Raw genomic sequence first — 27269 nt, forward strand, 5'->3', positions numbered from 1 at the left:
GAGACCACCTCTCTTATTTGTTGAACTGAAATTGGCCAATCAGTATTATATACGGAAGAGGATTAGGGCCACTGAAAAAAAAAAAAAGTTAACTGATTCTTTTTTATTTTATTTCAGTATAGTATGGGAAAAAAGTCTGAATTCTGACTTTAATCTCATAATTCTGACTTTTTTCTCAGAATTCTGACTTTTTTTATTGTCAGAATTCTGTCAGAACTCTGAGAAAAAAGTCAGAATTCTGACTTTTCCCATTCTAAACTGAAATAAAATGTCCACTGGCCCTAATCCTCTTCCGTAATTAGAGGTTAATGTAAGCAGCACAAGCTTTAATTTTTGACCCTTTAATTAGGAGGAACATTTCTCTATGCTGGTTTGTTCCCATAGGGACACAATTCATGTGCGCACTGCATGAAAAAACAAAACGCAATTCTCAATCAAGCCAGAAGGGGGCACTAGTGCCCTTGAGAGTTAACTAGTAGCTCAATTACAGAAGAAGTTGTTCACACACGATTGGTTAAGGTGTTAACGATGCTACCTGTGCCATTAAAAGCCAGATATTCCCGCCGCCAGAAGAGATAGGAGGTAAGTTCGCTTTTTAATTTGTGGTATATGGCTAATATGTGTTAGTTCAAAAAGATATTTAAAAAAAAAATAAAATTTTTGTTGGTACGCACGCGAGTCACTAGCTAACAGATTGATTGTGTCACTGTTAAATGCAAAGTAAAAAATTTGTAAAAAATTTTTTTAAGCTCACTGTTAGTTGGTGTTAATCTATGGAAGAAAAAAAATCATGAGAATAAGCTTTAATGCATTTAATTAATTCCTGCTAGCCTATTTTAAGATTAGGCTACATAGGTCCTACTAAGAGTTTTTTTTTTTTTTTTTTTTTTTTTTTTTTTTTTTTTATCTCTCAGGCATTTCCTAATTTTAATTTTTTTTGTAACAAGTCTCCAGAGCACAAAAAGCTAAGAGTAATAAAAATAATAATAATAATAATAATATATATATATATATATATATATATATATATATATATATATATATATGAAAACTAATATAGAGTAATACTGATTCATATTTAATAAATAAAGATGGGGGCGTGGTTACATCAAATATTTAATCACTTAAAATGTGACCTTATTTATTTAATTTTTTGCTGTTTGATATAATGCATTAGGAAATGTTTTTATAAAAAAAAAAAAATCACTGTTCATCTTTACACGCGAACCAGCAGTTGTAAAGTATCCACAAATTGTACACAAGTAAATGTACCACTACTTCAACCTATTTTCTGTTTTGTTTTGTTTTACTTTTTAATAAAATCATAACTCTAAAATAATTCAAGTAGAAGTAGAAAAAAATCAATTGTTAAAAATGTTACTCATATCATTGAACTTAACTTTTTGAGATGATGTAGTCAGACAGAATTTATGTGCAAGTTTTGGTATTTTAAATACTAAAATATGAAAAGATGATTAAAAAATAAACAAAGTTGATGCAGAAGTAAAGGCTTTTGAATTGAAAAATTGTTTTCAATATAAAACTAATGAAACCAATCTTTACTTTTAGAATTAAATACAGATTAGGACAGGGGTAAAATACTCCCACTGACAATTTCTATCATTTGTAGCCAGCATGTTTTTGAGGTTTCCCTGCTTCAGCACAGCTGATTTCCATTGATAGCTCGTTAACAGACTTTTACTGAACTGCAATCATCAAAATCAGCTGTGCTGATGCTGAGAAACATTGACCGTTTCTCAGTCCACAGGAACGTGACTATGGATTCATATTCTCAGCCAGTACCTTCTTGTCAAGAACACAGGAAAGTATGGACTTATGATGCTTATGGATCACTGGGAACAGAAGCATGTTCGTAACATCACCAAATTCAAAGCCATGCAGGAGCTGCATTTCACCTCCTGTTGTTAATAGTCTCTAGGTAATAAATTATTACTTTTTTTCATTTAGTGGGGGAATAATAATTGACAGTCATATAAACACAAATAAAAAAGGTCATATAAAGCAAAAATAAAATAAAAAACGCCATCAGAGCCAGCGGTACATCACACAAGGCTATGCAGACAGAGGGCTGCTGCAGACGGCTAACGTTAGCCCTGGCTGTGGTTAGCCTTGGAGGTCCGCTGGCTGCAACAGTCCTCTCAAAATTTGAACTTTAAAAATTACGCACTAAATCAGTAAATGGGCCATATTGGGAAGCTTAAAAGTAGTGTTGGTCAATACCATAGTGATACCATCTGTTTGAAATTGATGTGTGTGTGTGTGTATGTATATGTATGTATATATATATATATATATATATATATATGAAGAACTGTATACTACTTGCATGTAAAATAATTGCCATCATGGTTTCACTACTTTTGAGGCCAAGAACCCCCAAACTGATGGCAAGATTGAGCAGGGACCCCCTAATTATATATATTGTATGAAATTGTGTTACATCAAACTGGTCCTATAGTCACTCTATTACAGATGGAGTAATGTAACTAAAGTAATTTCTCCCTGGGATTATTAAAGTATTTCTGATTCTTATTCCTGGTTGATGGGACAGGTGTTGTGAATGAAATGGTTCCCACCTTGAAAGAGCTCCTGTGTGTTGCTGAATGTGTGCATTTATGACTGAAAGACATCTTCTGCCTCCATTTATCTGTTTACTACAGTGTGTTGAATTCATGTTAATGTGGATTTAAAGACATTTCAATTAGTGGATAAAAATTGCAGGGGGAATATAAAAAATAAGGCTAATCAACCAAACCTTTCACGACCCCCATGCAGTACCTTGGCGGACCCCCTGTTGAAGAGCTCCGCTCTAGAGGTGGAAAAAAGACAGCATGGGATACGAGGAGCCTGCAGGTGGACAGCGCCATGGAGCACGGGGAGAAGGTGACTCCTGGTCAATGCGGAGGTAGGACCACCAAACATTTCTTCTAGGGTTAAATTAAAACAGCGTTTTTAAAAGCCGCCTAAAACATCTTAAGAGCCTTCCCGTATCATCCTTTGTCAAATTTATTTATTCTATCTTCCATTTTGATTTTAAAAAAGCTTGTCTCCACTGTCTCCATCACTAAAACAGTGGTCACTTCATAGTTTCTCATCTAATAATACAATGTCAAAGACGGCAGTTGGAGAATTTATAGATTCAATGCTGTTATCGGCAGATACAGATTTTTGTGATAGGCGCTGAGCTCCCAAAATCCTAACTGGTGCATATCTAACAGTCAGTGATATAAAGGACGTGTTTAGACCGATGCAGTTTTGGAAAACGTGCACTTAGAGCAAAGCATAAAAGTGATAGGTGTAGGGGATGTTTGAATAGAGCGAAAAGAAATATTTGCTCGAGCTTAAAAATTTTGACTTTTCTTTGCATTGCTTTAACCAGTCAGGAACTAAATGTGGTTGTGATGCGGGGTCATAAAGTGCAAATAAGACAAAACTCTTTTTTCTGTCAGGATTAAAAAACAACCTTCAGGAGCTTCCGTCAAACTGCAGCAGCTCCTGATCCTGGGTTCTGGACAGGTGGGCATTTGATGCTACTCTGATGAATCTGTCAAGATGAATGACTTTGACAAAATCATTGTTACGGGGAAAAAAAAAAAAAAAAAGGATGATATTTTCGATAGATCAGAGGCGGAGCCAGAAAATGTTGTTAAGAGTGGGCAGGCAGGGACCAATTTGGACTGAGTGGATGCCAAAAACTGATGCCGGTCACTGCTGAGTAACCCCAAAACCCATCTTGAATATAAAACTAATATTGTTGGCTAGGTTGGACCCCATCAACATGGTTGTGCTTGACGTCAGATGCTCTGAACAGCGCCGGAACTTCTAAACCAAAGTACATTCAGGGAAAATAGGCTACAGGTTTATAGATGCATCGGTGCTGAACTACTGAGGCGTCAGTCTGCTCATCAAACCATGTTTTGAGTAAAACCTTACAAAATGTCTCTTTAAGACTGTTTGATGACTACAGAGACTCATAACTGTCTCTTTCTTCGCCATTAAGCACAAAACCTAGCTCTGAAAAGAGCACATGTTCAGTTTTGTGTAATGTTAATATATACAAACTTTTTTTGTTGTCAGTTTTTGAATCAATGAAAAATGAAAAATATCTAATTATTTAGGACATTTCACAAAGAGAGTCAGTGCTGCCACCCTCTGGTCCCGATGACAACTGCTTGTTCTGGAGGTGGCAAAGTATGTTCCCATGGGAACAGAAAACCTCTTGTTTAGGTTGGACATAGGGGTGGCTAATGAGGGGCCTTGGGAACCCCTGGTGCCCTTCTAGCTCCGCCCCTGGTATAGATCATCCTTTAAAGCAGGGATAACCAATTAAAAGTCAACTTTTTAAGTAAAAATATAGACATTTTTGGGGGGGATTTTAAAATCTAAAGTGTTTTTTTTTAGTAGAGAACAACAATCATTAAGTTTGGTATATAATGTCCTGATTCACATATTTTATACAATACCTTAACTGACCGTTTGTTTTTTCCTTTTTTATGGCTTAATGAGAGCGGTGGGCTTTAGGCTGCCCTGCAAGGCTTTAAACGTGGGTTTGATTCTCAAGCACATATCAAGGTGCTCATTTTGAGGCTTGATCGATATTTATTTTTGATAATGTTCATGGTGGAGAATCCTGCTTCATCCTAAATGTTTTAAATCAGGTTGGGTCCGGATCCAGACTGTGGTCCACTAATCTGTGACCTCTGCTCTAGAACCAAAGTCTCCTCTGCATGGGACTCTGGTAGCTAAGAGAAGTAGTCATGGTGACAGAGTCTCAGTGACTCTCTACATTTAACCAATCCTTTAACTTTTATTGATTGTATTGTATTATTTAAATATTCTTACTGTGATTACTAAATGTACTGGGCACATGAATTCCCCTATGGGGGATTGGTAAAGCATCTATTTACATCAGCACCATAAATACAAATGTCTTCACCTCCAATCCTGATGTACTAGTGGAACAAACAAACCTTGACTTGGTGATGGATTGCATTTCAAGTTTAGACCACACCTTATATATTGTTGGAACTAAAAAAAAAATAATAATAATGTTCATCGTTGCTGCCTGCTAAAGCCAATGCATGAAAATTCTGCATAAGCACTTGGACTTCACCTATAATTTCTTGTAATAAATTATTAATCTATCTTTTTTTTTTCAGTTAAAAACATACTTGCACATTTACATTTATAGATGAACAAAAATGTGTAATACAGGAAAAAAAAAACATTTATTGCACTTTTGAAAAACAATTGTAAGTGGCAAAATGTGTACAAACTTGATTTATTTGAATATATAACGAAACAATTTGATCTTTAGTGACGCAATACTATATATTTTATGTTTTTGTAGTTTATATTTGTTGCAATTTGTCTTAATTACTGCAGTAAATAGGTCGACTTCAATATTAGAGGATTTATCAAAATTAATCCAAATAAATGTTTCAGCCGTTGTAAGAACAGACAAACATTCTTCTATGGTGTCTTGAAGTTTCAGGTAAATTAACTTTTTCAGGTGGCGCTAAGGTTTTATTTTGAAAACTTTTTCAATAAGCGGTGGAGTACAGCTGTCGTGGCATCATGAGTAGAGACAAAGAAGCTGAAACTATTTTGAGTTGATGGGAAGAGATGCTGTAAAAGGAAACAGAAAAATAGATTCATTTTTCAGATCGGCCTAGTCAAAGTTCACCCCAAATCCAAACGAGCATCTGTGGAAAGTCATGTATAATTTATGTTTTTTGAAGAAGGGTAAAAAGCTGGTGCAGAGAGACCCTAAAACACTAAGTTTTTAGATAACATGAGTGTTTCTCTCACAAAACCCTAAAGTCTCTAAGTTTTGGTGCTAAACTTTTGTGAAAAGTTCATATTCTCTACCAGCTGAGACAGAACAAATTGCCTCTACCAACAGAGAATTGATCCAGATGAGGCTTCCTTAGTATGAATTTGTGTTTTTAAGATACCTGTTTTCCGTGAGCAGGTGTACAGAGTAGAAGTGAGACCTATTATGGATTTATAAAATGTTTTTCTTCTACATGCTGTGCCGTCGGAGCCGACAGCTGGGAATGGAAAAGCTATTTTAGTCTATGGATATTCTGTTTGTGCCTCCAAATTGATCCAGGCGCTACACTTTCTCCCTCCTCCAGGGTGTATCGCAGAGCCGTCAGGAAGTGTGTATCACAGGCGCCAGCACAAGGATATTAATTTTGGGCAATCATCCCAGCACCTCACTTTTAAAGGTCTCCTGTCTGTGGAAATTTTCCAAACCTGATTGTTTTTCTACTGGAGCGAAAATGGAGCGTCCGCCGTGCTGCACTGGTTCTCAGATTGGAGAGGGAGGGAAAAAAAAAAAGCCTCCGGCTTCTTCTATTTTCTGCTGCGGCAGAGTCACGGCCAATTGAAGTTTAAATGATCAATTTGGAAGCAAAGAGCCCAGTGATCAATGCCCTAATGGTACAAATACCAGAGTTCTGTCAGTGTGATGTAAGAGTGTTCGAAGTGGCTCTGACAGCTTGTCTTTCAGGCCCGCTGCTCTCCCCTTCTTTAAGAGTAAAAAAGAAAAAACCTAATCACCCATGCTTGATTTGGGAAGAAATGTGCGATTCTTATAGGGTGGAAATAAGATGTGAATTCATGTGTGTACTGCATCAGGTGGAAATTACCCGCACACTGCTAAAATATTACTGAACTCTTTTGAGAAACCATTAACGAGCCTATTGGCAAAAAATATTTTAAATTGTAATATTTTTAGATATTTTCAGGTTGGATGTATTGCTATAAAACTATATAGGTAATGATAGATTAACCGGAATACATCCAACCTGAATTATTAAATTAAAAGTTAAATATTGTTCTTATCAGTCATAATACAGAACCATTAGGCTAACATTTTTATTGTTTGTTAATGAGAATATCAGCAAGGGTATATATGTTATAATATATATTATATCATGACGCTTATCAATTGTTCTGTCGATTATTGATTCCTTAAAGAAAGTTTTTTTTTTACAGATTTAAATCAGGTGCAACTAAAACCTTCCCCCTTGAGGAGTTCTGAATAGAACATATTGACACACAAAAAAGCTTTTTTTTTTTATCTTAAATAAAAAATATTTATATATATTTTTACAATATTTGTATAATTACTGCTATAAGTGGGTCGCTCTGTCAGCTAAAATCTTGTGTTAGTCTTTATACTCTAGTTAAGAATCAATTACTAAATTATTTGGTGATTATTTCAATAACCGATTAATCCGATTAACTGTTTTCAGCCCTCATATTAGCTTAATTTAATAAAAAAATAAAAAAAAATTGGGAACATTTCTGTATAGACGTAGAAGTAGGTCAGCTTAAATGTATGAAAGGACGATCTTTTATTTCCGGGTGGATCATCTAAATAAGTGGTCCTCCTAATTTTCAATCATTCGGGTGATATGTTTACGTAAAGCCGTTCTACAGGCTTCTTCCATTAGCTATATTTTTCTGCGCATGCGCACTTTCAGGCGTATATCTGTGGTGAGTTACGGTTACAATCATTGAAGCTCTCTTTTTGAACCGCGGTTCTTTGAAAATGGCCGAATGTCACAAGGAAAAGTGTCAAAAGGAAGTGTATGAGAAGAAAGGCATCAGAAGAATCAAATATATCCCAGAATGCTTTGCAGGGAGAGCTCTCCTGTTGTCACAGCGGCCCACTGTCGCTACCCGACAGTTGGAGGAGTTAAGTGACCTAAAGCAGTGATCATCTGTCCGAACAGATAACTGAGTTCGCTATAAAAGTCCACTATATAGTCCCCGCTCTATATAGTGATTGAGGGATTTAGGAGTTAGAGCGGATGTTCAGTAAGCTTGAAGGAGCTATGACAACAGTAACTTTTAAGCAGAGCGTGCCCGAGAAGAAATGGGCTCATGCATGCTCTTGTTTTTAAAAAAATTATGAAAATCCTCCACGATACCTTTAAGCTTGTGCAGCAGCAGTGCTAATGCTTCAGTCAAACTTGCTTGTTAGGTTATTTTCTAAAGCCTGCAGTTTGTAAAATGTCGCTGTTTTGGAAATGGCTTAGATGCCACCTCATTGGAACAGTAAAGCGAACAGTACATGCTTTAAAAATAAACAAAATATTAATAATGAAGTTCCGGGTTCAATTTATGGCCCGGGGTCTTTCTAAATGGAGTTCGCATGTTCTCCCTGAGCATGCGTGGGTTCTCTCTGGGTACTCCGGCTTCCTCCCACAGTCCAAAAACATGACTGTTGGGTTAATTGGCTTCTCTAAATTCTTCTTAGGTGTGAGTGTGTGCGTTGTTTGTCTCTGTGTTGCCCTGCGATGGACTGGAGACCTGTCCAGGGTTTACCCCACCTCTCGCCCATTGACAGCTGTAGATAGGCACCAGCACCTCTCGCGACCCCACTTAGGAGTAAGCATGTTAAAAAATGGATGGATGGATGATAATACTGACAACAGAATAACAGAAGTTTACTAATCTAACTAAGTAAAGGCTACGGCTGAGTCTGGCCAACTCCAAAGACGTCTGCATGTGCTACAGCTGGACTCAAAGCAGCTATCTACCTGGTGGGAAAATTCTTCTCAGAGAGAAAAGGTCTTCAAATCAAACTGTTTCATATGTGACAGTGAGCTTCGGATTGTTAAAAGTACAGGAGATTGGTAGCCACGTGAGACCATCCTGATCTCGTGAGCTTTTAAGGTTTCACTCGCTAATCAGTCTGGAGACTCTCCGTTGAAAAAAATTTGGAGCCGTTCACCAAACGAACGTCCAATCAGCGTTGGCTTTGAGGCGGGTTGAGGTGTGACGCAACGAGAAGCGCGTAAGTTCAGTCTAAAGAACATTGCGGCTTCAGCCGATGAAACTAGCGTTAGCGTGGCTATCGAGCAAGTTTTATCGGAATTACAGAGTATTACTTCACTGAAAGAAGAGCAAAACACTGCTCTGGAGGCTTTTCTCAGAGGAAAATATGTTTTTGCTCTTCTCCCGACTGGTTTAGGCAAGAGTTTGATCTATCAATTGGCTCCTGTTCGTCATCGCTCTGTTAGTACGTCATATGCTTCGTTGATCTGATTGGTTTATTTGGCCCGTCTATCACCAACATAGGCCAATCAGCTAACCAGTGTTTTCGCCCCTTCCCAAAATTACTTCTATGGAAGTTTTCCAGATGGATATGCGGAGCAAATCCATCTGGCTGAGTCAGGTTAGGAAATTGGCACATTGGACTTTAAAATCTCAAATGTCCACAGAGGTAGTCTGTGGAATCCACATCCCTTTTTAAAGACTCACAGTACCCAGTGCCTTGTTAGGCACCAGGCCTTACCAAGAACTTACAAGGTTTAGGTTTTAAAAAATTGCAAGAAATCCTAAATTTAAAATGATTTAAAATATTCTAGATTTTGAGCAAACATGAAAAAGCTGCAAGTATTTTCTCATAATCCTATTTTCTATTTTTTAGACTTGTCGGCACAGCTTCCAGGAGTTGAATCGTTCTTTTATTTCAGATGTATATTGATAAAAACCTGGTCAAATAGAATGTATTCAACTTGTTACACCATTTTTATTGGTCAAATTGTAACAGTTTGTTTAATCAGTGCAGTCAGAAAGAAGGAAAACACACTGCAGTTTGCCAAGTTTGTGCTTTGATACTCTCATAAAGCCAAACACCACAGAGTCACAAGATTTCAACATAGAGCTAGATAACAACAGGACATCAATGACCCAGTCATCATTTAGGAAATGTAATAAATAGGCCTTCTTTTCATATAATTTACATGTTTTTTCATGTCTTGTATTTTTTCTTTTATTGCAGAACTTAGGGAACATCTTCACAGCCTTGAGAACATTCAAAGCATTTGCAACTGAATAAATAAACACATTTTCCACAATTGCAGTGCTGAAATGTAGCCTTAAGAAAAAAATATAAAATGTTTATGGTTCCCTAGCAAATACATCCATCGTAAATATTAAGACACCTTTCGGCAGTCTGGCGTAGCGCTATAACCCTGTGAGGGCAGGAGGTCCTGGCTGAGTCACAGAACACGGAGGAAATAACAGAGCCGTCTGTCCGTATTAATGCTCTGGCTCCTCACCATCGCACCACCTGGCTACTGTAATCCTCGGTGGTGACTACCTCTTCTAGCACTTTCACCTCCCCCTCTTCTTCTTCTTCCGCAACGCTTCCGCCTCCAAGTCTCAGCAGCTCAACCAGATAGTTCCTGTGCCGCCGTTGCCGTTGCTGCCTGTCCTGCCGCCTCCTCAGCCGCTCCTCCTGGTGCTGCTGCTGCCGGTTAAACTGGTAACGCCGCAGGAAAAGCTCCTTGGCGTACTCGTACAGCTCCACATCCAAGGCGTTGAGCCCCTCGATGCGCCACCGGACCTTTTCACTGATCCCCACGCTGGCGGCTCGCGTGCTGTTGATCTGGGTGAAGGCTTGGATGAAGCGCAGCCCGAAAGTCCTCTCAAACAGATACTGCGTCTTACGCTGGAACTCCGTCAGGCCAAAGAAGGCCATATTGCGTAGGTTAGCCTTGGCGCTGGCGAGCAGCACGCGACCTCGCTCTAGCTCGCTCATTGAGGACATGTTGTAGCAGCCCACCAAACTGAGATCTGCCAGCATTCGAACCTGACGGTTGTTGGCTAGGTTTGAGGGACAGTTCATGAAGTCTGTTAGCGGCACCCCCGTCCAGTCTTCGCCGCTGTAGCAGGCGGGAAGCTCATCCTGAGTGGGAGGGCGGCCGTCACACATGTGGAGGGCTGTTTTCCACGTAGCCCCTCGCTGTACATGCTTCCACTCACTGAGGTAGCGTGACACAGGGTCACGTAGCATAGTAATGTAGTAAAAATTCCTGCAAAGACAGAGATACACACGTTAAGACTTGCATTCTCTCAATGATACTTGCGGTTTGTCAATTTGTTTACTAGACACTTTGGACAAAGACTCAACTGAAAAAATAATTTAAGACAGCCTTTTGTTTGACCCTTTAAAACATGGTTTGATGAGCAGACTGACACCTCAGCTGTTCAGCGCTGATGCAGCCATTAGCCTGTAGCCTAGTTTCCTGAATCCCCATGATGTTTGACCGCTTCCACCGCGTCCATGATGAATGGGTTCAATCCACTGATCTCTACTTCTACTACTAATTCACTGGATTGCTGATAGGCTGAAGAAAAGTAAAGCCACCTGCCGCCGTGTTGGTACTCCTCATTCTCACGTAGTCGCGCCATAAAAATGCCAATGTGTGTAGCATTTGGCTGCAAAAACAAGCAGCTTTCTGTCTCTGGGTAGACTCTTCACAGGTACTTGCACAGTCAGTGGATGCAATGTAGACACAGCATAAAAGTATTTGACATTATACATGCAAAATTTGCATGCATAATGCCATATATGGCTTACATGCATAAGAAATACTATAGCATCAACATGCATGCACTTATAATTCAGTCTTGATGTAAAATCTTGGAATTATATGTAATTATCATATCCATTAAAACATACATTTCGCTGTGATGGATTTGTATATTAGGTTATATTTAATGATTTATAGATTTCATAGACTTCATACTGCCTATGCAATCTGATGTGCCTATATTGTCTATATATTACAGTAATCTACTTATGCTAAGAAACATCAAGTGTTGGTCAAAGTGATGAATTTATCTTAAGTCTTGAGCCCCCGAAAATTAGAAAATCCTCGTTGTTTGATGCTGTAGCGCACATATTGTTTACATTCTGACCTGTCTAAGTAGGGAGTACCAATATGGCAGCTGGTGACATCACATCCGTGCACTACCAATGGCCTACCAGCAATCCAGGGAATAAATAGAGATCAGTGGTTCGATCTTGCAAACAGTGGAAGCGTTATATTCAGGATGGATTTTGTGGATACTTGGAAGCTCATCTCAGACACTATTAGCTACTCAACTGCAGTTCTGTGTCTTGGCCATAGGTGGCAGTATCATTAGAAAACTCTGTAAAGCCTCTTTAGAACTTCTGGAAGGGAAATAAGCCCTTATATTAATGCCAAACAAAATAAGGAGTGTTTATTGGTCCATTTTATGCCCCCATGGGACAGACTTTTTGATAAGGTATTCACCTGAAAGGATCGATTTTTCTGTTTAATTAATAACTGTTTGCAAATTCCCCTATAACCGTTTCCAGGTACATTTTTTTTTTATATCAAGCAATACCACCACACGGTATTAAAAAGAGACACATTCTTTGTGTCTTCCGGTTGATGAAAAATGTCTGGAAAAATACAAACTCTCAGACCTTTTCAACAGACCGAAGAAAAATGAAACTATACATTAGATTTCTCATATCCTGCTGTAGTTTGAAAAAAGAAACATGAGTGGGAAGAAATACCTCAGAGGTGAGAGCACATGCAGTGCACAGAAATTCTGATTAGGGTTTAAATGAAAAACATTACAGAGTGCGTCTGCGGATGTTAGAGAATAATGAGAAACAAACGCAAGCCAAGCATGCATACAGTTTAATATCCTGCAAATGTGGAATTATTCTTGTTTTTGTCACACCAATTTGCTCCTTCCTACCATTCATAATGAGTTTTCTTTTTGTTTCCTGCTTTGAATCACTCCAATCTTCCACAAACGGCACTTTGAAAATGACTGCAACTTAGCTTTCCACAGACAAACGCTGTTTTTTATCTCTATTGATTCAGTGATAACCATCTTAAAAGGGAGCGAGTGGGCAGAAGAAATTGAATGATTTCAAAACTTCTTTTAAGCAGAAGGAAAGCAACTTCTATTAATGTAAAATTGAATAAGGTCTTCTGGTTTGCTCAGATCACTGTGACCTGATATCGCGTAGGAAAAAAAAAGATCTATGAAAGTGGAAAGCAAATGCTGGACATTTCATGTTTCTTTTTTTGTTTGTTTATGTTCTATTCCACAGTTTAATACCTTTAAACCTTTGGTTAACAGCAACACAAAAAACTTCCCAGAAGAAATGTAAAAAAATCTTCCCACAATTTAGGTAATTTCACTGCTTCTTTCGCTTTACATAGTGCTTAACAATAATAAACACCAGTTGAACCTTTTCAAATTTAACAACTTTATTTAGGGCCTAGCGACATTTCTGGATTTTAAAGATAATACGATTTTTTTGAAGGAGATACGAGACTATACAGTCTACATTGAGATGGTCTATATTGTTATAATTACACTCATGCATATCCAGGTAGGTTAATTTGAGCCAAATCTCATGTTTATCTACAGGTGTTGGGTTAGAAAATGTCCCCGCATGATGTATGACGGCTTAAATACATCGAGATATTTTTGGTCCATATCATCCAGCCATAGCATTATTTATACATATGTAATTTAAAATTTGTATATAATGTCTCAAAGAGGTCATAGAATGATTATATAGGGTATTTGGTGCTGGTCCTTAAGGTCTCTGAATAGGGTGTGTAACATTTTTGGCTGAATGTTTGGGCTGAAAATGGCATATTTGCTCTTCTTACTTAAAAAAAATTTTTTCAGTGAAGAAGAACCGTTGCAAACAAGTCAGTGTCTAATATTCACTGTTACATTGTGAGGACCTTTTTACTTAGCAGTTTTCTTTAGAAAAATTAACATGTCTGCTTTCTCAGGAGAAAAAAAAAGCCTGTTGAATGGGATTCCTACTGACAGTGCACCGCTGGTATGTGGGGGTCTGAGCGGCTCCGACAGAAATAATATTGGAAGACAGAACTGACTGCAATGATTATGTTTCAGGTGGATTTTCTCACTTAAACACATAATAAAACTACTTTATTCCCACTGATCACAGCAAATATAGCTGCAAGGCAATTAAAGGATAGAGTAGCTCCGCCCAACGCGCATCAGAGACACTTTTCAACCTAAATTCTATTTCTGAAACGGTTTTTAAAAGAGACCATTTTTAATGATAATGATAAACATTGTACTTTCAATGTGATGCGTGTCCCTGTGTTTGCATGGCTGCTGTTGGTACAGACTGTTTTCAGTAGATCTGCTTTCATTGTGAAGAAAACACAAGGAAATCATGTCCATTGAATTGTGAACAGAATTATACATCTACAAACACACGTCTGTCCCTGATTAGTCGAGGCTAAGTTTGGACTGCTGGTGTTGAGCAGAGCAGAGCCAAGACAAAAACTGGCACAAATCACCTTGGAAGTGTTTGAGTTACAGTTTTTGTCAGCAGAGCTGGAAAAATCCCCCTCAGCTTCTCACGCCAAAGCTGTTTGAGTTTTTTTATGAATATTCTGAAGCTGTTCGTTCAATTGAACTTTATTTTTATTGCAAGGTGTAGATTATACACTGTGCACCATTATGTCATACAGTATATATATTTTTGTTATAAACTTGTTGCATCAGTCTCTTACATTCAGGAGGCTAGATTTCCTATTTCCTGAAGATGTAAAGAAATCATTTCATCAGTATTAAAGAAGACAAGAAGAAAAACAAATCAATTCTCTTTAATAAATTACCCTAGTAATAAATAAAAAAGTCTTCTATTCTATAACATTTTTTATTTGTTTACACTAAAATATGTACCAGAATTTTGTGGCTAATTCCCAATTTGGCAGGTTTTAATTTCATTTTAAGGTCTGTATTCTAGGGCTGGGCGATAATTCAATAACGATATATATTGATCGATAGACGTGTGGCGCAATAGAAAAAAAGAGGGTCGATAAAAGTTCGATAAAAAAGAAACGCAGTTTTCCTTCCTTCTCGTTGTAGCCTAGCATGTAGGTTTATGCTAGTCATTGCTTCCTCCCAACCAATCACAATCGCGGACCCAGGCACGCCGTCACAAAGCGCCGCCCTCTCAAACCACAACACAGAGCACATGAAGATGTCGCAGCAAGGAGAGGCGGAGGAAATTGTTTCAAAGAAGGGATTTTGTAGTTCGGCAGTTTGGCAGTATTTCGGTCATGGCAAGTCGGACCAAAAACAAACCACAGTCATCTGTAAAATGTGTCTGGAACCAGTGAAAACCAAGTCTGATAACACAACCAACTTTTTTTATCATCTCAGCCGCTCACACCCGCAGGAGTACGAGCTGTGTAGGCCCCGGCGCGGCTCTCCTCCGAGGAATCTTCGGGAATTTCTGAAAAATGTATATATATTTTCAGTTCTGGGCAGTTTCCCATGTAGTTCTAACAATTGAGAGAAAAATGCTGAGGGGCCAGAAACTTCAAAGTAATAACTCAGGTTAAAGCAGGAAACGGGGGCGGCGGTGGGGGGGGCATTTATTTATTTGTTATATTTATTTTGGTCACTTTAGTTTATTCTTTGTCAGTATTTAATAACATAACTCAGGTCTCTTAAGTTATTTTTCTTTAAAACAATTCTGTTATGGTTAAAAAAGTTGGTTAAATAAAGATTTAATTCGAAGTCTGTGTTTGTGTTTTTTATTAAAATTAAATCATTTAGCAATATTATAAAAAGTCCAGGCAGAGCTGCACATAAAATATGGTTTCAAATCTTTTCAATAATTATCGATATCGATCAATATGCATTTTTTTTATCGATAAGCTTTTTTTCTATATCGCCCAGCCCTACTGTATTCTAAGTTTCTTTTAAAAATAGTATCAAATCCCTGGCTTTTTTATTTAGCCTTCCTGTTAGCTGCATAAAACCTTGTTCTCATTTGCTGTGTCACATCCAAAATGAACTGAAAACGTGGTAGAAAACAGCTTTCCGACATCGCATTATAAAAATTATCTTACATTTGTTGTGATAAACAGCCACAGTTTTTTTTGGCACCTCGATGTACTGTAATGCTTTGTTTCCAAAAAAATCAATGCAGGCCATGATTTTAACAGCTAAAGGGAGAAATTAAAAAGCTGTCATGAAAACGGTCAATTCCGTCAATCTACTGGTCATACCAGTGGTTTTAATTACAAGAATTATCCTGATCTGAGGGTAAATCTCAGCAGTGTCCCTGACATATTTCTTATTTAGGACTTGGAAAACAGGTTGCCACCTGGTTTCCACTCCTATAAGAACATCTGCTTTAAATTCCCTGTCAGCCTAGTGTGCACAGCTGCCCCTTTTCCATGGTGCCATCATGTTCACCCTTCCCTGTTAATAATCCCATAACTGGCTCTTTGCCTGCCACTTTCCAAACACTGGTGTTCTTTTTCCATAAGATCCGTAAGATTTGCCTCGTTTTCTGTTTGAATTAACTGGTTTTTATGTAGTAGATCACAGAAAGTAGCACAAATTGTTAAATTGAGTGATTTCTTTATTAAAACTGTTATATTTCCAAAGTGTTGCCATTGGAAACCAATTATTTGGATTGAATAATTTGTTTTGGTAATATACATCGACCTGCAGTTATTAAAGCCTAGCCGTTTCTGATTGTAATGTGACGTGTTGCATTAATGGGCAAAGGGTATTATCAATTTAAGCCTTCATTACAAATCTGCTGTGTTTTAGATGAACAGAGATCATTAGTTTTGCACTTCTAATGATTTCACTTCACGGCTCAATAGAGACATTTGATTGAAAAAGCAGCCCTGATACTGAGCCAAGAGTACAGAGGCAAGTGGCCTTCAAAGGTCAACAATTTAGCAATTAGAGTCAGACACAAGATATCAATCAGCAGCGATATATACTTAAGTGAGTGCTGTGATGATAGCACAGTACAACACGCAGTCGCAGACAGGCACAACACCAATAGATAACAGCAATCCACAGCGGGAGCTAAGTGAATTACTCTGCCATCTGGGATAGATTGGAAAGCAATGGATACATAGATGGATAAACACAAGCCCTGAACTGAAGAGGCCTTTTGTTGTGCTTCCTTGAAAACACCTCACCCCCCCCCTTCCCTCCCTCCCTTCTTATCAGCTATCTGAAACAGCTAAACCGCAGGACAGGCCGATCAATAAGTGTCCATGCAAACCTGCCTTTTTGCTTCTGGTTTCATCCTGACCTATTGACAGGAGCAGCAAATGTCAAAGCTCTCTGGTTACTCATGTCAGGGACAAAGTTGGGGTCATACTAGGAAGGTCATCAGTAGTTTCTCTCGGATGTAAGGCTGGGGTTTTATCATGTAGGAAATCCAAAATGCCCCTTAGTTCAAGCATTTTATACCAGCTATCAAAGAAAATTGGGGGATTTATTCCAGTTCTCTGGATTTCTCTCAAGCCAACTTGAGGCGTTGCTCATGCTTCTGTCAGTAGACCTGATGATGAGAGCCCGCCCATTAATATTATTGGGTTTTTGACCTGCAGCTTCAATATTTTTTCTATCGTACAACATATTTCCAGTGCAATGGAAGTCGGGGTAACTATGGCTGGTTACCTCTGTATTTTTCGTATCTTCTTCTAAAGCTTTCTTGGGTTATAAGATAAGTGTGGGATCATTGGGCTTCATACGAGAAGCATTCGCACAAACACCTTTGTACAAAAAAAACCTATTTCTAATCTTCTCTCAGATTTTACGAGCGCTCCAGACGTATTAGACTTACCCAATCACTCAGCTGTTATCCAAATTTATTTTTTCACTTAATGACTACATTTGTTGTTACTCTGAAGTAATTGTCTACTTTATGAGGCTACAGCAATATATAATATGCAACTCTGCAATTATAAATTACATTTCTATACGCTGATTACTATACGCTTTGGTCACAAAACCAAAGGTGCACTCTTTGTATAGCCAGAGATGGGGAATCAAGTCATCTCTGTCATGGGTTTGTTTTGCTTAGCCACTGAACCAGGTTAGCCCAATCTTGTTTAATCTGTGCAGATTGGACTCAGCCTGTTCAATGGCTGAGCAGAACAATCACATGACATAGAGATGACTTGTTAACTTCAGATCCCCATGGAATTTGCCCTTTAGGCCATGGGCTAGCAGAAAAACTCAGCTTTATCACTCCAGATTACACAAACCACGCCTTTTTAGTTTAATCATCCAGTTCTGAGCAAAATAGAGCTCAATTTTCAGATTATCATAAAGAATTTATTACAAAAATTGAATCCTCAGGTACGGCTTTCACCAAGTCCTGCTGCAAATCTTCTGAATAATTCAGAATTATGCCAAAAAAAACATAATTTTTAGTCGGTGGTAAATAATACCACCTCTTTATATCAGCAGTCTTTAAATTGACTGACACTGCCGTTTCATTTCATTCTCAGTGCTACCCGTTTTGGTGGCTCTTCTTTCTTCAAGATCACCTTGAAGGAAATTACTATAAAAAGAAAAAGTTGGCTCTACCAAAGGGCTTTGGAGATACCCAAGCATATGAAGTTTACCAGTGTAGATACAAGCATAGCATAGAGCATGCAAAGATACTGACACTGGGACTTTACCTTAGGACTCTGGAAGAAAAACAGTCTCATTGGAATCTGCCTTTTTTTTAACACTGAATTTTAAACACTGAATTTTTTTAACACTGAATTTTAAATACAACATTTTTTTAGACATTGAATTCCTTACACTCAATTTTTATCTGGTAAAAATTCAGCTGCAAAAAATTCAGCCTCAAAAGTGTTTGCCACCGGCCGCTGGCCGAAATGAAGAAAATAAAAAGTTTACCGCCGGCCGCTTCTTCCGGATCAAACCAAGAGCCTTGGCAGACAGGGGTGCCGTACTAGCTGTGATCGGCTCAGTTGTTTCACCCAGTCTGATAAGAGGAAAAACTGACGTAGCTAACTGAGGTTTTGTAATTCTATCTGTTTAACAAAAAATAAAATTCCTCATTCAGCCTGGAAAAGCGCTGAGCGCAACCGTTGTGTCACGTGACGAAATGAGCTAATTAATTGGCTAGAAGCTGCTCGACTCTATCGAGTGTAGATTGCTTTGGCTTGAGTTCACCAAAAGGTCAACACTTTTGCGGCTGAATGTTTTGCAGCTGAATTTTTTTCTGGTGAATTTTTACCAGATAAAAATTGAGTGTAAGAAATTCAATGTCTAAAAAAAATTCAGTGTTTAAAATTCGGTGTTAAAAAAATTCAGTGTTTAAAATTCGGTGTTAAAAAAAAAAGGCAGATTCCAATGAGACTGTTTTTCTTCCATATAGGACAGTCCAGGAAATTCAACCTGTTATGCAGATGTTATTTGTTTGCACTGTAATCAACTGTAACCTTTGACCAACCTGCCAGACAATGAACATTAATTCAGAGGAAGCACAAAAGGTTTAAAATTAACATTAAAAGTATGTTTTTTTCACAAAAATTATATTTTATGAATTTTGCTTTATTGTATTTCAATGTCCTGATATTATTTGCAATGTCACAAAAATACATTTATCTAAAAGTGGCTAAAGACAGAGTAGTTTATTGTTAAATGTTTAGCACTAGCATGCCTAACTCTTTTTTACTCAGACCTCACGTCTTTCAACACCTTTAAATAAAAAGATTTCTGAGGAATCTTAAAAAAAAATCCACATTCCTCAGAAATCGACCTTCTAAACAAGACTTGCTTGACCATAAGAGACACTTTCACAGAGTACATTGTATGTCAGCATAAAGCGGTGTCAGTGGGATGAGGCCTAAGAGCTCCCCAATGCGAGGTTAAATCAACCGGTCGCATTTTGCTAGCGATCCATTGAACGCCTCGTCACTGCGCTCCCATCTCATGCGGCCTGCCACCTTTCTCCACACAGCAAAGCTGCAAACACTATTGATCGCCTTGATCTCCATTTCTCCCTGATTCTCTCTCTCTCTAAATCACCATCAAAAAAAGCTACAGAGGAAACTCACAGCAGCAGATCGATATCTGCCTTGTTAATTCACTCACTGCCATCAAGGACACCATCAGGCTCGTGATAAAAGCCTTGATGGAAACTATTTATATTGTTGAAGAAACAGTCTGCACACAAACTGTGGATCAACGACAATGTGATTTATTTTGGCCTTTGAAATGCATAAAATACATCATGTTTCATGTTGGTATGGGCTTTTCTAAAAGAAATAACTTAATTGCTGTGACTCATCCTCATCCTTATTCAATGAGCCTTGGGCATCAAGTATCCACTTTCCAAGCTTTTGCAATCAGTAATCTGCCATGTTTGCACACCTTAGGGCTCAGATTGAGATAGCCTAGCGCTAGTGAGCATTTTATGGGCCACTTTACAAAAGCAGGATGCTGTCGCTCACAGTGTGCTGTGGCTCTGTGGAACGGGATCAATTAAATTCATTAATTCCATAAAAAATGGAAACATCTCTTTGGGACAGTCTAAGGTCCCAATAGCAAAAAAGGTATTTTCTTTCAGCAAATCTGGTACACTGAGGTTTAAAAGAACTAATTTATTATTTATTGACTGATTTAAGTCGGGGCTTATTACCTCACAGTTGGGAAATAAACTCTTTTTCTTTGGTTTTATACATTGTTTTGCTTCTACTGCAACATGTAAAATCTCTTAACTCTGTACTCTAAGGAATCTTGTCTAAATCATGAGAGTTTTTACAAACATTAACGGCAACATCTGTGATGCAATTCAGAGTCAACATATTTATCAAACAACGGATATATGTATGTCAGTTTTTTTATGTTCTGGCCAATACAATACAATTTGATAACAGACAAGATATCAAATATTGAGATACCCCTGATATCGATATCGGCCTTCAAAATCCCATATCGGTCAGTCTCTAATTTTTTATGAGTCTTTTGATTAACTTTGAATGTTCGGGCTCTTTTATATTTATTTTGAGTATGTAGTTTTTTTTGGCTTTGCCTTAAGTCTGTTTTTAAGTTTTTCTATTTGGGTCTTGTAATATTGTTTTTTGCCATTAGGGTTTGCCATATTTTTTTCTTCCCATTTTCTAGTGTTTTTTAGTTGGTTTTGTTATTGACTTTAGCTAGTGAATACTTGCATTTAATTGCATAGTTTCTCCCTTGTATTTTTCACAGTTTACCCCCTCTTTAAACGTTTCTCCCCGAGCCAGAGCATTCAGCTAATTAGGCTACGTTCACACTGCAGCATGAAGTGACCCAAGTCTAACTTTTTTTTTTGCCCATATGCGATCTGTATCTGATCTTTTTCATGGCAGTCTGAACAACGCAGATCCGATTTTTTCCAATGCGACCCAGGCCGCTTGGCTATGTGGTCCTGAATCCGATATGAAACTGATCTTTTCAAATGCGACCTGTGTCTGAATGGCCAGGTCGCATTCATCCGACCTGAACGCTATTAATACCCAACGAAGGTCACTATTCTGGTCTTGCTATGAAGAAGCGGCAAGAAAAACAACAACTATGGTGGAAGATGAAGCGGACAGCATTATTTATGTTTAACCATCCTGAAAAGATTGGGTTTTTATGGTTGGGATAGATTGCTATATGCGCTCCAGCACTAACATCCATGTTTATTTCCGAAACACAGAGCACGCTGGCTTGTGATGTCATTGCATCCTCTACTGCGCATGCGGGACACACAGGAGATCACATACAAGTCGCATGTATTTGGAAATATAAATGGCAACGGAAAAAAAATTCGGATTCACAAAAAAATCTGAATTGAGCATAAAGGCCTGTAGTGTGAACGCAACCTTAGATATTTCTTGTTTGCCATCTTGTGTCAGTCGCCTTTTCCCTTCTTGCCTCCTCTGTTCACACCTGCTCCCAATCTGCTAATTAACCTGGTCTTTGTTTCTCTCTCTCATATATTCTCCTCATATTCTGTCAGTCTTTGCTGGTTTGTCGTCATTTATTTGCCCCCTTGTTGTGAGAATTCCTGGTTTTCGGTAGTTTTGGATTTTTGTGTATTCATGTTTTTGGATTTTTGCTTCTGTTACCCTTTTCGTTATTAAAATCTACAAGAACCACCTTCAGCTTTTGTGTCTGCATTTGAGTCCTCCTTCAAACCTCCTCCTCCGCTTGACCACCTAATCCTAACTGAACCAAAGAGCAGACTGTTATGTATATTTGAAGTGTAATATCCTCTCATTTCTAGTGTATAAATTAATTTAAATGGTAAAATACAGTAGGAGAGCAGGTTATGTAGCAACTGATGCTATATATCACTCCTCAAGACATCAGTATTGAGACCAACAGGTCAAGCAGGATTCATTTTCACTTGTCTAATTTCTGTAATGGTATAATTTAATTTTCTTGTGACAAGTACAGGCAAAGCGACCGTCCCCATCTGTGCACAGCAGGTTTACTGACACTCTAACAAATGCAGCGCGCTCACATAAAGCAAAAAAAATCAGCATGGCAGCCAGTCTTTTATCTTTAATCAATAGCATACGCTCTGTTCTCAAACGTAACCCGACGGTATGGAATATAAGCACTGTGTGGTGGAAATAAAGATTTATTGGGAGAGTGTTGATCAGAAATGGGACCGACGCTGAAGCTGGTCCCAGAAATGAGATGCTATTTCCAGCTATAAAGAAAAAGCCCCAAGGAGGCTGGCTTTAAAAAGCGAAGGAACCTAAGAAAAGAACACCTCCAGAAAGACGCCTCGTCTGGACAAGTGAGGGTGTGAAGATTGGTGAAAACCGGGCAGCTCAAAGCAATCTACAAAAACGGATGATCATCTGCTGAACCGAGAAATTTTCCAGTGGCCTTATGCTTTAGGATATCAAAAGCACGCCTACTGCATGCGTAGTATTAAAGACAATCGGCCATGTGAAGCTTTCCTGGCTTCAGCGACTTAGCTTCAACGTTTGCTTGATATCATAATCTTTAACTGCTTGGTGAGGTGTCAGCCAGTCCTCCAGGTCCATGTCGATGTAAGGAATAAGAATTAATGGAGGACTGTACATCAGAAAGGTCACATCTACCCACACACATACTGCAGAAAGGCAGTCGGCTTATTTAAAATGTGCGAATGCTGTTTCTATCTCACTGCTGCTTTAAAATTGATCTTTGATTATTCACCTTTCATCTTTTATACAGTGTATTCATACTTGTACTTTTCCTCTGCAAATCATGCATGTCTGTATTTTACCTCGGTAAATTATGATAAAACAGGTAAAAGACGAAGAGCATTTATAGTTCTATCGCATCTACATTCACAAACCTTTCGGTGTTTTATTGGGATTTTTACGAAAGACCAGGAAAAAGTTAATAAAAAGAATGTTTTCAGCATTTGTAGTAATACTACAATATAATGATAATAATACTCCTATAAAATACTATATAATAATAATAATCTTATATTAAAAATCCAGAAGCATCAAGTTGGTTTTATAAATAAAAAAAGGTATAGAGATTACCTGTGTGATAAATTCTAAGATTAAATCCTTTTTTTTTTTGAAGATATCTTTTATGCATCTGTAAAAGCAGCAACTTGACAAATATGCGGCTAAACCACTGATTTTTAGCTCAGCTGAACCGATGTGTGCCACCCAGTTTTCACTAAAACCTCATGGGGGTTATAATGCGCTGGTTTAGACTCCTAGAAAACAGCAGAAGAAGAAAAGAACCATTGATCCATTTTTTTACTAGCAGCGGTGATGTAGAGGTAGGGTGTAAAATGCATGCTCAGAGCCCTCAGTCCTCTGCATTAGGGATGGAACGGTTTATGAAAACCGTCCGAACCGCTCGGTTCGAATGTCTCGGTTCGATTCGCGTGTGTTTCGTTCGGTAGAGTGACCTACGATGACGGCGGAAAGAAAGTTGTGGATAAAATTGCAACAGTGTGCAAGCATTGTGCAACACGTTTTGTTTATGCCAACAGAAACATGACCAACATGTCAGGCTAACCCCGAAATCCCACATACTCCGTCAGCTCTCCGCCCCGCTGCACTCCAGACCGCCTGCACAAAGCAAAGCCTACAGCCTCCACTGTGGCTCCCGTCCCCTCCGCTCTGAGTCCCTTGGAGATGGTAGAGAGCATGCACGAGATGATTAAATTCAAAGCAGCAAAACATGCGGAAATGATCCAGGGTTTCCGCGGATCATTAAAAATAATTACAATTCATAAATTCTTTTGGGATTTTTTCATTAATTTCATGAATTATTTTTTTTTTCCATTAATTTTTATAATTTTTTATTTTTTTTCTGTGTAACAATAAACATATACCGAACCAAACCGAAAACCGTGACCACGAAACCGTGAACTGAACCGAACCGTGGATTTTGGGAACCGTTCCACCCCTACTCCGCATGTACATAGATTTCTAGTCCTAACATTTTCGTCATGTATTCTCATGTCTTGGATCACTTTCAAATAAAGGCTGGTATTGGCACCAAATAAATCAATCAATCTCTTTATTTAGAAACAATTATGGTCTATATATATATATATATATATATATATATATATGATTTGAAAAAAAAATTGATGCAAAGATCCCCTTGGTTTCTTTCATTATGGCCATTATTGGCTTGCAGTATGAAAAGTTTTTCACCGACCCAGTCAGAGTTCACACCTATATCCAGCTTTAGAATCTGTGGCATGAAATTAATTAAAAAAGTATTTATAGATGTTCTCCATCCAGTCTGACTGAACATAAACAAATGTACACAATATGGAAATTTTCTCTGCAGTCACAGCTTCACACTGTAAAATCAAATGGTTTGATTAGCTTATAATCTCCTAGAACATATCTCTAATGTAGATTATTGTTATATTTAATGATAAAGCTTTTCTCAATCCCAGTTCAACAGTTTAAAGTCAAATCCGGACTTTCGGATTAGTGTTCCTACCCACCCCCAATTGGGTGCATAATGAAACCTTTCTTAGACTGCCCCTAATCCGGCCAAGTGTGGAGATTACTGGGATCTTCTGCAACATCTATTGAACACACAGCTGAGCTCTCTAGTAGGTTTATTTGGTAAATGTTTTGACTTATATTTCACCACAAAATGTATGTATTTAATACAATGTGTTTCCATATACTTGTTTAATAACGTTCCTGTTTATTTGAGTTTGTTTCTTTGTTCTTTCATGACTAAAATTAGAATTGGCAAGTTGGGCTATATATATATATATATATATATATATATATATATATATATATATATAATATTCAAAAATAAGGTGTTCGGCACTTTATTTTCCTAGAAAAATAACAGATTTATCTCTTATGACTTAAGAAAAATTATTGAACGCTTTTAACATTTGTTGAAAAGCATAAAAGAAAGTTATTATAGCTAAACAAAGAGCACAGATTATTAGTTTGCTTATTTTTGTAGATGCTAGAACAAAATTCTAATTATTTGTCTTTCTACACTTTTGATAGAGACAACCCTGTCTTTGAAATGTCGTTACATAAAGTTAAACGAGGCAAATGAAAAAAAAGGAAAACATAATCACAATTTATAAAGATTTTTATCATTAACTGAAGTTTAATCAAATTTCTCACTGATCATATCCTTACTGGGTTTATAATTAATTAATGTAATGAAATAAACTTAATTCGGAGAAAGTCAATTCATTTAGCCCACTGTTTTAGCCTCAATCTTAATCTATCACACAAGATGTATAGTATAACCAATGTCAAGACAAATAACATGTTTTATGCATTTTTGTTACTCAGCAACAGACGGCACTAACAAGCTGGTGCGCTGACACCCAAATAGAAGTGCCAAACGTTGACACCTTATCAGCAAAAGGCTGACGTCACTGACCCTGAATCCACCTGTAAGCCAGGGTTGACTGAGGAAACGACCTATAACACGTTTTAACCACCAAATCTTTTTAATTTTTGTCAACCTGCATTTTCCAAAGATCCATTAAATCATATTTAATTAAAAAAAAAAACTGAGTTGAGAGTTTACAATAAAAGTTGCAAAAATCCAGAATAAGTAGAGTTTCTGCTGTATGAATGCTGACAGGCGTCTACATAATGTTAGATGATTCGACTAGTGATTTTATCTCTGCCCAAAATCAAATGCTGAATGAGGAAATCATTAACAAATAGAAAAATGTTTGATGTAATTGCTGTCTTCTATCTCTCTGAGCCACAGGTTTTTGTTGCCCTCTGTGATGCCACCAGTGTCTTACAGACATTTTACCCTCTAACCAACAAAATGGCACAGATACATCACCACAAAAATTAATTAACCATTTGCATAACTACACTGGAAAAATTATCCAGAAAAAAGTCTAACTTTCTCAAATTAAGTGCATTTTCCCTTAATTTGAGCTGGTAAATATGATGATTTGCCAATGGAATGATTATTTATACTCTTAAAATAAGATATTTAGATAAAATGCACTTGAAATAAGACAGTGCAGTTGTGTTTTCTTATTTTAAATGTAAATTGTCTCGTTCCACTGCCAAAATGTCTGTTTTACCTTCTCAATTCAAGAACAAATGCACTTATTTTAAGAAATAATGACTTATCTAGATTTAAATATTTTCCAGTGTACAAGCCCTCTCCCAAACTCACTTTTATTTATTGCTCTTAAGTCTAACAGCTCTTCTTTATTGGGGTTTTATAAGAAAGTTTTTCAAGTATGAAATACAGCTGTGTGTAACAGCATGTTTTTTGTTTTGTTTTTCTTTATCAACTGCGTCTATTTCACGCAAAAGGCGGGTTTTTTTTAACTAACTTCAACGACTAAGTTATTTTTATGAGGTATTTCTGGTCTACTGTAAGGAAATATGAATCTGAGAGAAAGGTCAAGGTTGGGTAAGTCGTTTCTTTCTTTCAAGCTTTTATTGTCATTACACAGAGCAACAAAATGAACTCTCTGCATTTAATCTATTCCTTTGGGGAGCAGTGGGCTGCCATTGTGTGGCGCCAAGGGAACAGTGTGGTGGTTAAGGGTGTTTTGCTCAGGGACCCAGAGTGGCAGTCTGTGGGAGTGGGGCTTGAACTAAGAACCTCAGGATTCCAAGCTCTATGCCCTAACCACTAGGCTACCACTCCCCTGAAAGAGGGGATAGCCATAGTGGGGGATTGGGCCTTATCAATTCATGTAAACATAATCTGGCCTTTGGGATTTAGAATGTCACTAGCTACGTTTACATGGACACAACTAATCGGATTGAAGGCCTGATCAGATCAAAAATGTTTCATGTAAACATGTCAGACTGAAGATTCTAATCCGATTCGGTCCGATCGGATCTAAATTTAATTCCGAATGAGAGAGGTGGTTTTTGCCGATCGCCATTCCGATTGGCGTCCATGTAAACACCCATTCGGATCTGAAGAGTAAAATAATCTTCACTGCGCATGTGTGCGACGTCAGCGTGACGTTTTTCCGCCTTGTCAACAACAGGAAACCACCGGTCGCTCTCGCTCTCGCTGTGAACAACATGGCGGGAGGAGTCTAGGAACGCCGACTTATACACTCAAGTTCATTTAAAGCTGCAGGAAGCAGGAATTTATCCTCTTCCTCTTTTCTCTCT

The 27269-nt window shown here is 37.9% G+C and overlaps 1 protein-coding gene across 1 annotated transcript in view; it reads right to left on the reverse strand.

Moving 5' to 3' along the window:
- Positions 1–9554: 9554 nt before the first annotated feature.
- LOC119790351 (heparan-sulfate 6-O-sulfotransferase 3-B-like) overlaps positions 9555–27269 on the reverse strand; it is a 36482-nt gene continuing 18767 nt past the window's right edge. The window contains exon 2 of the mRNA XM_038295875.1: positions 9555–10862. Coding sequence (XP_038151803.1) covers positions 10103–10862 — 760 coding nt within the window. The 3' untranslated portion in view covers positions 9555–10102. The remainder of the gene's footprint in view (positions 10863–27269) is intronic.

Source organism: Cyprinodon tularosa, unplaced genomic scaffold, assembly GCF_016077235.1.
Source record: "Cyprinodon tularosa strain WSP-4 unplaced genomic scaffold, ASM1607723v1 ctg362, whole genome shotgun sequence".
NCBI classification, from domain to species: Eukaryota; Metazoa; Chordata; class Actinopteri; order Cyprinodontiformes; family Cyprinodontidae; genus Cyprinodon; species Cyprinodon tularosa.